The sequence below is a fragment of the Prinia subflava genome, chromosome 14, assembly GCF_021018805.1.
Source record: "Prinia subflava isolate CZ2003 ecotype Zambia chromosome 14, Cam_Psub_1.2, whole genome shotgun sequence".
NCBI lineage: Eukaryota > Metazoa > Chordata > Aves > Passeriformes > Cisticolidae > Prinia > Prinia subflava.
This window is the reverse complement of record NC_086260.1, coordinates 384,692-395,782: the sequence shown is the minus strand read 5'-3', so window position 1 is coordinate 395,782 and position 11,091 is coordinate 384,692. Positions and strand designations below refer to the sequence as shown.

The following is an 11,091-nucleotide window of genomic DNA, read 5'->3' as shown; positions in this document are numbered from 1 at the left end:
GTTCCCTGACCATCACCATGACACTGCTTCTTGAGCGCCCCTGACAGCAGAGCCCTGGAGCCAAACACAGGCTGCTGCCCTCCCTGCCCATGCAAAACAGCAGGCGGGTTGGACTGAGGCTTTATTAAATACACCTGTGCTGCAGAGGCTGCTACTCGTTCTCCTCGCTGCGCAGTCTGGCGTTGGGGTTGGTGATCTTGATGGCGAGCTGCGCCGCTCTCTCCACGATCACCTTCCTGTTCTTGGAGGACACGTTGTGGGCGATCTCTGCACAGTACGACCTGTGGGAGACACACAGCATTGGGAGCCAAGGCAAAGCCCTCCAGAGCCATCCCACCGTGGGAAAGGGTCGGGGCTGTCCTGCCTGCAGCACCTGGACACAGCTGAGCACGGGGGATCACTGCATGGGCACTGAACCGTGACTGCCACCCCTCACCAACCCTGACCTTCTGGCTCGAAGCAGGAGCTCCCCTCCAGAACAGCTCAGCTTTTCTTGGGAATGACTCAGGCAGAGACAGTTGTTAATTATTGTTCTTAATACTTCATAGCAAACACCAAGCACCGGAGCAGACTTGTGCCCAGGTCTGACCCAGAGCCCCACTTCTGACTGTGGTTACCAGAGACCTGGCACAGCCTCGTTCACCACCGCTGTGTGTTTTTGCCAAGGGGAGGAGATTGCCAGCCCCAAGGCCTCTTTGTGCCCCCACCCTCCAGTGGCACTGAAGGAATTGTGATGGCATCTGTGCTCTCAAAGGCAATGACTTCCCTTGTTTCACCCTAACCATGCCACCTCTCCCAGGCGGGAGTACCAGCCCCATACACTCACTTGTTACTCATCATCAGCACTTCCAGCTCTTTCACATTGTGGACCAGGAACTTTCTGAAGCCCGTGGGCAGCATGTGTTTTGTCTTCTTATTGCTGCCATAGCCGATGTTAGGCATCAGGATCTGCCCCTTGAAGCGCCGGCGCACTCTGTTGTCGATGCCTCTGGGTTTGCGCCAGTTGCGCTGCACAGATGCAGAGAACAGTTACAAACGGGATCACCGTGCACACAGCTGGCCCGAAAGCTGCCTACAGCAGCCTGCACACTCTCCCCGCCCAGCTGCTGCAGCCTGGCACCATCCTGCCGGGCCTTCCTTCCCCACCCACACCAAAGGCACCCCAAAAGTTCCTGTCCTTGGGAACCTGCAGCAGCTCCTCACCTTGATCTTGACATAGCGGTCGGACTGGTGCCGGATGAATTTCTTGGTCCTCTTCTTGACGATCTTGGGCTTCACGAGAGGCCTGAGGGCAGGCATGGTGCCTGCACGACAGAGTGGGGTGAGCGAGTGGCGTGGCCGAGGCGCGGCGCAGCTCCCCGGGCCATGCGTGTCGCAGACTGCCTTCCCCCGCGGGCCACGGCAGGCCGGCGAGGGAATGGGTCTTCATCTGCTGTGGCTCTGCCTCCCGCCTCCGAAGCTGGCAGAGCACTGCGAGCTCTCCAGATGCGATCCTGGGAGGTGCCGCGGTGCCATCCCCGCGGCCTGCGATGCTCCTGCCCGGAGCCCGGCGCCGCACGCCGCGATCAACCGCGACCGAGACCCCCGGCTCCGCCCGCCCACGCTCCAGAGGCCCGGGCCCGGCCCGTGACCGAGCGCTGCCGCGGGAACGCGGCCGAGACAGCCCCGCCGCCCGGGAAGGGGCACGGGGAATGCCCCAGCGCCGCCGCTTCGGGGCCGCCCTGGCAGGCAGAGGATCGGTGCCGGCCCGCGGGGGCCGCTTTCCGCGCCCCGGGGAAAGGCTCGGCGGAGAGAAGGGAAAAGGGAGGGAAGCGGTCCATGCGAGAAGCGCCGGGGGCCGGATGGCCGCGGATGGCGCGGCCGGGACTCACCGGTGCCGATGGCGCGTCCACGGCGGGCCCGGCCGAGAGAGGGAGGCGCCCCGCGCGCAAGAGCTTATGGGACACGCGGGCGGTCCTGGCAGGGGTGTGCGGCTCTGCGGCCGCGCAGACAGGGCACCGGGTACCGGTGAGGAGGCGCGCAGGCCAGACCCCGCCGCAGCGAGGTGGCACCGGGCAGAGAGGCTCAGTCGTGCGGGGGCGCCCAGATCGGTGCTTCCCGCTCACCGCCACGAACAGGGGGTTGGTATGAGGCTGACAGGACCTGTTGGCGTCACAGCGCCAGGCCGTGCCCGCCCGCCACTTCCGGCAGTGCGACCGCGGGGGCAGGCGCCCCCCGGCGGCGCGGCGGAGCCGATGGCGGCGGCTCCTCCGGAACGGCGCGGCACTGCCCGAGAGCCGCCCCAGCTGCGGGGAGCCAAACCCGCCCGGGCCCCTCTCCTGCCGGAGCGACACCGGGCCCGGCCGCGGCTGAGACTGGGAAGCACCGGTACCGCCGGCAGCACCGGAGGGGCAGTGCCAGGGCGGGCAGCGGGCGCTGAGCGGAGTCTGCTCTGTCCAGCTGTGCTCCCTGCACAGGCTCAGCCCCTGTCCAGCGGCAGGGAGGTCAGAGCCCGCGGCTCTGGCCCTGGGGGCGGCAGCGGTGTGCAGGGCTGGCTGTGCCCAGAGAGCCCCAGCCCGGGGAGGCAGCCACGGCAACAGAGCTGCACTGCAAGAAGAGACAAGCACTACAAAACAGTGACACGTTTATTAAAAAATAGCAATGACCGCAGCCATGACGTCACACAAATATTTACACCCAGAACCGTGAGGGCACCCAGCGGGAGGTGGTGGGGCCAGGTCACCCTAGCTCAGCTCAGTCGATGCTCAGCCTCTCCCGGTTCTCCCACAGCCACGTGTGGTACACGTTCAACTTGTGGTCCTCTGGCTGTACCTGAGACACAGGGAAAAGGTTGAATATTTACTAAACACCTTAAGATACCTCGTTGCTCCAACATCGTGAGTGTTGGTTTCCCAGTGCCAGGGTGTCAGTGGGATGCTGAAGGAGCCCGAGGGCAGCACCCACCTCCTTCCATTCGTTAACACAGAAGATTCTGTAGGAGTCGTTGCCGTACTTGCCAATGCCGTGCAGCTCGATCGGGTACCGCCATGCCTTGCTCAGGTACTCACCTGCAGGGCAGGCCACAGCACTCAGCTCCTGCACACACCCCTCCCTCACTGCCTGCACACAAGGAGCACCCGGGCAGTGCCAGTGTCACACGTGTTCCCTTGGGCACATTTCCAATGAAAACCACAAGTTTTAGGTGTTTCCTGGTGAAGGCAGGCCATGAGTCCCCACGGGTTATCCCCAAGGGCCTTCTGCAGGTCACCAGAGCAGCCCTGAGGAGAGGCAGCCCTAACGCTGCACAAACACAGCACCGCTGCGGGGGCTTGGCTCTCTCCTGCCCCAGCAGTTTCTGCTCTCCTGCAGAACACCGTGGCTGGCATTTCTTTCCCGGTTCAGGCTGGGATCTGCAGCTTTGCCTGTATGGCACCCGTGGATCCCAAATGCTGCACAGAATAACCCACCAACCCGTTCAGCAGAGAAGCCACAGAGCAGCACTGGATCAAAGCTCGTTGTCTTTTGTCAGCATAACCAAGATTGTTCCAGACATCAGGAAAACCCACCTGAGAACCTGATGATGGTTTTGGCTCTGAGTTCATAGAGGCCAAGAGGTTTGAGCAGCTCTGACATCTCCTTCCAGTCTGCAGCCCTGGCTACTTCAGGAGAAGGATACTTCTTCAGGAACTCCCAGAGCACTGGAATGGCCATTTTCCCTGGTGAAAGAATCCCGTGAGCAGGAGGCTGGGGTGGAGTTCTCCTTCTGCACTATCTATATGCTTTCTCAAGTGAGCTTTTCCAAGGCAAGATACCAACTAAGGATTACTATTTCGCAGTGATACAAGTTAAAATAAATAGTTTCTTTCATTAATGCCTTTAAAACTGGCAGCTGTTTAAGCCCTGTAACACCTCCCAACATCTAGACACTCCTGCTGCTCTACTTACCTGAAGTTTTGTTGAGAAATATGGTGGCAATGAGAAGCTTCCATGGATCATGGAAGAGTGTTTCTTGGATAAGATTGAAAGGAGAACGTGGAGGAGTCCATTTTCTGAGGGCCTTCCTTCTGGGTGGGGTGGGGGCTGTACAGGGACAACACAGGAACATTTATTAGACATTAGAAAAGGATGGCTTTACCTATTTAATGAAAAAAATAAAATGAAGACCTCTGAAGCATTTTTGTGGAGGCACTGTGTGTAGATGGAGCCACAGCAGCTCCCACACAGCCTTTACAGGGCTGCAGGGGACTGTGTCCCACTGGGCACAGCTGCAGCCAGTGTCAAGCTGCAAGTTTTCCACATCACCACTTGATCATGAGCCATTCTACCCCTTCCCCATAAAAAAATGTATTTCCCTAAATACAATACCTTCTTTGCTGTATTTACTGGAAAAATATGGACTTGTTTTCCTTCTCTCCACTTGTGTTCGTGGGACAGACTCTTCTGTAAAGAAACAAAACTTCAGCATTAGGAAAAAGGACCAACTATTTTGCTGTCATGTTTCACACATCATTTCTGCTTTATGCTGTGATGGAAACGGAAGGAATTCTTCTCATGTACAGAACACAAATGTACCTTAAATCTCCTCCAGATTATTGTCTGACATTGTACAGCTTAAGAGCTTGACAGAGTAAGATTCAGTTTTGAGTAAGTCTGCATTAATTTAAATGCTGTTGGATAAAAATGAGATTTGGATGTCAGAGCAGCTTGACCTGCAGCAGAACACGCGGCCTCAAGAGTCAAGAGAGGCCCGGGCAGCACGTGGGGATTGGCCTCACACCCTGCTCTGGCACACGCACCTGGTGACACTCTGACTGCGGGGACGCCTGTCCTGTCCCACGGCTCGGCCTCCACCTCGCTGTCAGCGCTGACATTCCGCTCACCCAGACCGCCCGGGTCTGGCACTTTCCCTGACTCCAGTCCGGAGGATTTCCCCTCAGACCTCGCAGCAGGTGTGTCACTGGAGCGTGGCCCCTCCTTTGGCAGGTGACCCAGCTCCCTCTGTGAGCCAGCCACCGACCTCAGCCGTGTCCTGGACATTCCTGACAGAGCTTTCCCTGCATCCACAGGGTCAGCACCTGCATCACCCTGGCTGTCAGCTCCACGTGTCTGTCTATGGCCCCTCGTGGTCTGAACACACTTGGTCTCCCGTGTGTTAGAGATTCTTCTCTGCCTCTTGCTCTTGGAGTCACCTTGGTTCCTCCTTTCTGAGCCCTTCCCACGTTTCCTAGTTTGGACACTTTTTCCATCTGCCCCCTTTCTTTTCGTTTTCAAACTCTGCTCTGGGTTTGTGCCTTCTGTTACTAAGTATGTGCTTTCCACAGTAGACATAGCATCTTCAGGGTGTCCATTCCCAGCCTGGATGTTCTGAATTCCAGCCTCAGCACCATTCTGTGCATGGAGCTCCTGCACTTTGCTCTGACAATCCTCCTTTTCCAGGTCAGTCCTTGCAGCTCCTGTGCCATATCTCCTCAACCCTGAGCGTGTGGTCCCTCGAGGAGCTGTGAAATCAAAATCTGCTGCTTTCAGTGTTGTCTCCCCAGTTTTCTGTAAATACTCCACAAGTGCTCTTTTTGACCTCAGCCTCTTCCCTTCAGGGCTGTGATAGGAAAGGAAAGTAAATTAGCAATGACTTCCTCATTCTCCTGCTCTTCACTTAAAAATCTTCAATAATATACAAAAACAACCCAAAAACAAAGAACAAACACAGTTTTCAGGGCGATGTCTGGGCACAGTTCTGTGGTCCCGCCCAGAAAGGTCACAGAGCTCGCTGACAGCCCAGCCTCACCTTACGAAGTACACGTCGATCCTCCCGGCCGTCCTGCCCGCCCGCCTGCGGCTGCTCACCCGCTGCCACCCGCGGGGTACGGCGCTGGGCCCCGCCGGGCCGTGGTCCCCCTCGGAGCTGGGGCCGAGCGGTTCCGCCGCCGCGCCTCGACTGCCGCCCGCGGGGCTGCAGGGGAACAAGAGCCCGGGTAAAGCCCTGATAACGGGGGCGCTCCGGGGACGGCGGGACGGGTCTGGGCACGGGCCCCCACTCGCTCCGGGGCCGGGCCGGCGCCGCCCGCGCCCCGCTCCGCTCCGGTCCCGCTCTGCCCTCACCCGCCCGCCGCTCCCGGCGCCGCCATCTCCCGCGCGCCGCTCACGTGACACTCACGGCCCCGCCTCCGCGCCCCCGCCTCCCCGCGCGAGCGTCCCCCGGGGCTGGCAGCGCCCCCTGGCGTGGCGGCGGACCCGCGGGCCCCGGTCGCAGGCGCGTTGCCCGTGGCAGCGGCGGGGCCGGGGAAGCGGCGCGGAGCGGAGCGGAGCGGAGCGGGCCGTGCCGAGCCGGGCCGTGCCGGGCCGGGCCGTGCCGGGCCGGGCGGGCTCCGAGGGATGCGGGCCGCGCTCACCTGGCGCGACAGGGCCGAGCAGTGGTGAGCGGCGGGGGCACGGGCGGAGGGCCGGCCCGCTCGGGCTGCGGGCTCCCGGCGCGGGGTCGGTGCGGCGGTCCCTCCTGCTCGGGGAGGTTGTTGGCAATCTCAGCCGCGCTCTGCGCCCTTATCGCTGCTGGCCATTGGCACATCTGACGGGCAGGGGGTCTGTTCTGTCTCCTGACACGCGGTTCTTGGTTTGCTTGTTTCCCTCAGTATTTACGACATCGCGTTCAAGCCGGATGGGACCCAGCTGATAATTGCTGCTGGAAACAGGCTACTGGTAGGGAAACATTCCTGTCCTCTGTCCTTTGCAGCTGTAGGAGCATGATTTTCTTCGCATTAACTTATGAATAGAACCTATCTGAAATCCCCTTATCTCTGTCAGTGCAGCCTCACAGCAACATACATATTAATGCAGGCCAATTCTAAAGTGTTTTGAAGCTTTTTAATATTTCTTACCAAGTTTTAAGCTCTGTCTCCAGAAGTAATGAGATTTAAGTTATTTGTGTCATCTCGTTCTCTTGTGCCATGCCTGGGGTTTGAGATCCATGAATCTGCCCCTTGTCCTGGCACAGAGTGCCACAGGGGCTGTGCTGGTGCAAGTTTCATCACAATCTCTGTGACAAAGGGACAGACTCAGACCCATGTCCTGGCATTAGTGACAGGAGAGATGTGGGAACATTGACCTCAAGCTGTTTGTGGGTCCTTGGGGCTGCTGCAAGAGCAGCTCAGGACCAGCTGCTCACAGGTCCTGCAGAGCTTTCAGGTGGAGCAGGTGTAGGAACTGCAGGAGGGGATGGATGGGGTGGGGGGACGATGGATGGATTGTAGAGGTGGAGTTCAGCACTGCAGGACAGCAGGTGTTACTTACAGGGCTAGCAGAATCATGTGTTTAGTGATGCTCCTTGGCAGTAATTTATTATGCTTAAACATCAAATGCATAGAAAGATGTTTTAACAGCAAAATGTAAAACATAAAAATAAAAGATAAAAACCCAATAAGATGTAAAACAAGCTGTTGAAAAATGTCCTTTGTGCGTGTTATTTCTAGTACTGACCTTTTTCTTTGTAAGAAGTATCATGTTGCAGAAAGTTGTTTCTGTGCTAGAAAATGTTTTGCCATGTATGAAATGTATGAAATCCAAAAAGCAGCCACAAAAGGAAGTGCATAATCTCTTGTGTATAATCCCAGCCCTCACACTGGAGGTGTTTTAGGCCAGGTTGGATGGGGGGGGAGCAACCTGCTGTAGTGGAAGGTCTCACTGCCCCATGGCAAGGGCATGAACTGAGTGAGCTTTAAAAGTCCTTTCCCACCAAAATGTGGTTCTGTGATTCACTGAAGGTTTTTTGTGTAAGTTCTTTGCTTCATATGTTTGGATTTCTTTTTTCTCCCCATTTGAACAGGTGTATGATACTTCTGATGGAACCCTGATTCAGCCTTTGAAAGGCCATAAGGACACTGTGTACTGTGTGGCTTACGCCAAAGATGGTAAATAGCACCCTGGGCCATTGCTAGCCTGGTTTGTCAAGTGCATCTCTCCCATTTGTGATTGCCCACTGAACATGGAGAAATGGGGGTGGTTTCCATCACAGGGTGTGAGTGCGGGGGGGGTTGTTCTTTAACAAGTGCTGGGGTTTGTTGTCCACTGGAGGGTGTGATCTGCTGTGGGTGCCACCTGCACAAGTCCCTGTAAGGTCACCTGTGAACCCAAGAGCTGTGGTCCCACTGCTCCTCCTCTTTGACCACAGTTTTAGTTTCAGCATTGGTGAAATGTATATTCATGGGTAGTATGAGGAGAAAGCTCACCTCAGAGGTTCCCATTTCTACTACTCATCTGCCTCTGACTTTTATTTCTGTAGTTCCTCTATCCCAGAGCTTCCTGATTTCCTGATCCTTCCTATGTTACCTGCTCACTGCACTCTGCTTCCAGTCCTCTCGTGGTCTACGACTCTCCTTCAGTGGGACTTACTGTGTGGGCTTGGGGGTCTTCCTGCAGCTGCTGCTGTTTGGGTGATGGGAGTTCCTGGGACAGTGTACCTGTTTAACTTGTCACTGTTCCATCAACCTCCAGCCAAGGCTGCACAGCACTGGAAGGGCTGGTCACTGGCAAGGCCCTGGAAATGGTGCAGTGCAGCCACTGGAGCTCCGTGTGGCTGGGGAAGCACCAGCACATCCAGGCACTCAGTGCCAGCCCCTTTATTACTTGAGCCTTGTCGAGTTCGAGAACTCCTTGCTCTCTCTTTGATTTGGTATTTGGAATGAAAGTGATTCTTGTATCTGTGGGATTTAAATTATCTCTTAATTCCTAGGCAAGCGTTTCGCATCTGGCTCTGCTGATAAAAGTGTGATAATTTGGACTTCAAAGTTAGAAGGAATTCTGAAGTACACGTAAGTGATGCCGTTCAGTTCTGTGCATCAAAAGCCAATTTTGATTATGCACTGCTGCAATTAAAGAGCATGAGCTGTTAGATTTGGGAGAAGGTTCACTGAGGTCAGAGGAAAGGGGTGATAGGGGAGGGAGGAGGAAAAGAATGGCTGAAGTATCTGAACGAGGCAGGAAAGCAATTAAAGGCATAAAAGGAGGTGGGGAATCCAGAGAAGTCTGTGAATTTAGAGGGCTGACAGAGAACTAGGGAAACTCAGAATAGGTCAGAATAAAATGAAGCATAATATGACCATCTTCTATAATAAACTATAATTCTGGTTCAAAGAACAAAATAAAAACGAGTTTGGCACTTCTGGTATGTTTCAATCATCTGGCTCTGTTGTCAGTCAGCCTCTGAAGCAACAACTTCATGTTCTGCTTCCTGACTGCACATTTATCAGGAGCTGGTTTGTGTTAGCTGGTCACTGCACAAGCACACGTGGTTTAAGATTTGGATACAACCTTCAGTCATAATTCACAAACCACAGTTGCAGTAATCTTGATGAAATACAGTAAATCCTGCTACTTGGAGACAGTTTTTACAAGGTTTATTACTGATTTACTTTATGGTAATAGCAGATTTACTTGATGTACTATAAACCAATCCAATTATTTTGGCATCTGCTAAAGCTTTCAGCTCACTTGCTGAAAGTCAGAAAAGTGACATTTAAGAATGATTTATTGAAATCTCATTGTAACTTCATTCTAGGCATAATGACTCTATCCAGTGCGTTTCATACAATCCTCTCACTCATCAGCTGGCATCCTGCTCGTCTGGGGATTTTGGTATGTCTTCTCCCTTTACCTTTTCTATTGAGACAGTGCATTCCCTTACAGCTGGACAGCTAAGCTAACCACAGATAGGTGCAGCTCTGTAACTCCAGAAGAGGTGGGACACAATGCTACCTAATGGTCAGTGACGTTGGATATTGATTTAAATCACTTAAACTCAATGGGAAAGGACAGTGTAGTGAGGGGTCACAGGATCAAGTGTGCTGCTCTGTGACTGGAATTTTTTGCAGAGACTCCCTCTGATATTTAGATGGATTTTTTTCCCATTTAATAATAAATAATATGTATTTAAATGTCATTCTAGCAGTAGACAAGAGTTTGATGCCTCTAAAATCCCAGCTGAGTTCTCTGACAGTATTAGTTTCCAGTCTGAACACTGGCACATACGTACTTGTCACTGGCTTTTTGTTTTCTTTCATCAAGGCCTGTGGTCTCCTGAACAGAAGTCAGTCTCTAAACATAAAACAAGCTGCAAGATTACTTGCTGTAGGTAAGTTTTAAGGGTTATCTGTGTCATTTAAGTTTGTTTCAATACAAAGCATTTCAAGTAAGATGGAAGCTTTAAAAAAAAGGTCTTTTCCCTCCTTTTTTTTCGGTAGTAAAGTGTTGGGTTATGCTTGGTCCTATTTATAACCAAATCCTTCTGAAAGCATCAGAGACATATTCTGGTCTTGAGCAGGTGTCTTGGGTTATCTGTCTGTTTGTTCATCTGTCTTGTGCAACAACAATAAAATGAAGTTAGAGGAAAAATAATTGCAATTTTTGTTTGTAGTTCATTCCCTGTACTGTTGGTGTTTTCAGCTGAAGAAGGTATTACCTTTGTGGGGAACCTGAAGCAAGGATTCATTAACTGAGGTTATTCACCTGACTGAAGAAGAGACCAGAACAGACCCTAGGCCCCCTCTGTCCTACACCAGGCAGTTCTTTCCAATCATGTTCTAAATGTGGCTTTTAAAGCATTTTGGACTACTTCCAGACTGCCATCCCCAAAACGTATCTGTTACTTGGCACATGATACAAATATTAGCAACCTTAGTTTATTATTTTACTTCTGTGTATGTGATAAAATGTTCTCGATGTAGAGTGTGCTGTTGCTATAAATGTGGATTTAGATGCATAAACAAACCAGAGGATTACTAGCCACCTCCCAGAACTCTCTCTTAGAAATATACTTTAATCTGCCATTCCTGTGTGAGTGTGCTATATACCATCCTGCCTTCCTGCTGCTTGTTGTTGTAGTTTACTCTTCAGTACATATGTGTTTTCTCAGCTGGACAAATGATGGCCAGTACCTTGCTTTGGGCATGTTCAACGGCATTGTCAGCATAAGGAACAAAAATGGTGATGAGAAAGTGAAAATAGAGAGGCCAGGGGGCTCTTCCTCTCCAATATGGTCAATTTGTTGGAATCCTTCCAGGTAAATAATTTCATCCTTCCTGTTTTTTCATGCTGAATAGATATTCCTTGGCTCATTGATTGCAG

General features: G+C 53.2%; 3 protein-coding genes and 1 non-coding gene across 5 annotated transcripts in view; 1 reads left to right on the top strand and 3 right to left on the bottom strand.

Moving 5' to 3' along the window:
- Window positions 1-108: 108 nt before the first annotated feature.
- RPL32 (ribosomal protein L32) lies at window positions 109-2,021 on the bottom strand. The gene is made up of 4 exons (XM_063412087.1): window positions 1,872-2,021; window positions 1,204-1,304; window positions 827-1,008; window positions 109-281 (listed from the first exon to the last, which is right to left on the bottom strand). Exons 2-4 carry the CDS (start codon window positions 1,297-1,299, stop codon window positions 152-154), a joined length of 408 nt encoding a protein of 135 aa, XP_063268157.1. The 5' UTR covers window positions 1,300-1,304; window positions 1,872-2,021; the 3' UTR covers window positions 109-151.
- On the bottom strand, window positions 1,368-1,503 carry LOC134558336 (small nucleolar RNA SNORA7). The gene has a single exon (XR_010082335.1). It is a non-coding gene; the product is annotated as a small nucleolar RNA SNORA7 (small nucleolar RNA).
- Window positions 2,022-2,598: 577 nt separating the features above from the next.
- MBD4 (methyl-CpG binding domain 4, DNA glycosylase) lies at window positions 2,599-6,149 on the bottom strand. Its single transcript, XM_063411368.1, has 8 exons — window positions 6,079-6,149; window positions 5,765-5,929; window positions 4,776-5,575; window positions 4,345-4,419; window positions 3,925-4,059; window positions 3,546-3,695; window positions 2,944-3,047; window positions 2,599-2,811 (listed from the first exon to the last, which is right to left on the bottom strand). The coding sequence occupies exons 1-8, from the start codon at window positions 6,102-6,104 to the stop codon at window positions 2,734-2,736; spliced, it is 1,533 nt and encodes a 510-aa protein (XP_063267438.1). The 5' UTR covers window positions 6,105-6,149; the 3' UTR covers window positions 2,599-2,733.
- A 72-nt stretch (window positions 6,150-6,221) lies between these two features.
- IFT122 (intraflagellar transport 122) overlaps window positions 6,222-11,091 on the top strand; it is a 29,208-nt gene continuing 24,338 nt past the window's right edge. The window contains exons 1-7 of one of the 2 annotated variants that reach the window (XM_063411367.1): window positions 6,222-6,392; window positions 6,606-6,672; window positions 7,796-7,880; window positions 8,702-8,780; window positions 9,527-9,603; window positions 10,033-10,099; window positions 10,880-11,026. In XM_063411367.1, the coding sequence (XP_063267437.1) occupies window positions 6,352-6,392; window positions 6,606-6,672; window positions 7,796-7,880; window positions 8,702-8,780; window positions 9,527-9,603; window positions 10,033-10,099; window positions 10,880-11,026 (563 nt within the window). In that variant the 5' untranslated portion in view covers window positions 6,222-6,351. The remainder of the gene's footprint in view (window positions 6,393-6,605; window positions 6,673-7,795; window positions 7,881-8,701; window positions 8,781-9,526; window positions 9,604-10,032; window positions 10,100-10,879; window positions 11,027-11,091) is intronic. The other variant, XM_063411366.1, reaches the window with a different exon arrangement.

Coding starts and splice junctions, on each gene's coding strand:
- RPL32 (XM_063412087.1), bottom strand. CDS start 1,299: ATGCCTGCCCTCAGGCCTCTCGTGAAGCCCAAGATCGTCAAGAAGAGG. Junction 1,009..1,203: donor ACCGCTATGTCAAGATCAAG/GTGAGGAGCTGC, acceptor GCATCTGTGCAG/CGCAACTGGCGCAAACCCAG. Junction 282..826: donor GTGCTGATGATGAGTAACAA/GTGAGTGTATGG, acceptor TGTCTCCCACAG/GTCGTACTGTGCAGAGATCG.
- MBD4 (XM_063411368.1), bottom strand. CDS start 6,104: ATGGCGGCGCCGGGAGCGGCGGGCGG. Junction 3,048..3,545: donor AACCATCATCAGGTTCTCAG/GTGGGTTTTCCT, acceptor CCTGCCCTGCAG/GTGAGTACCTGAGCAAGGCA. Junction 2,812..2,943: donor GTGTTAACGAATGGAAGGAG/GTGGGTGCTGCC, acceptor CCTGTGTCTCAG/GTACAGCCAGAGGACCACAA.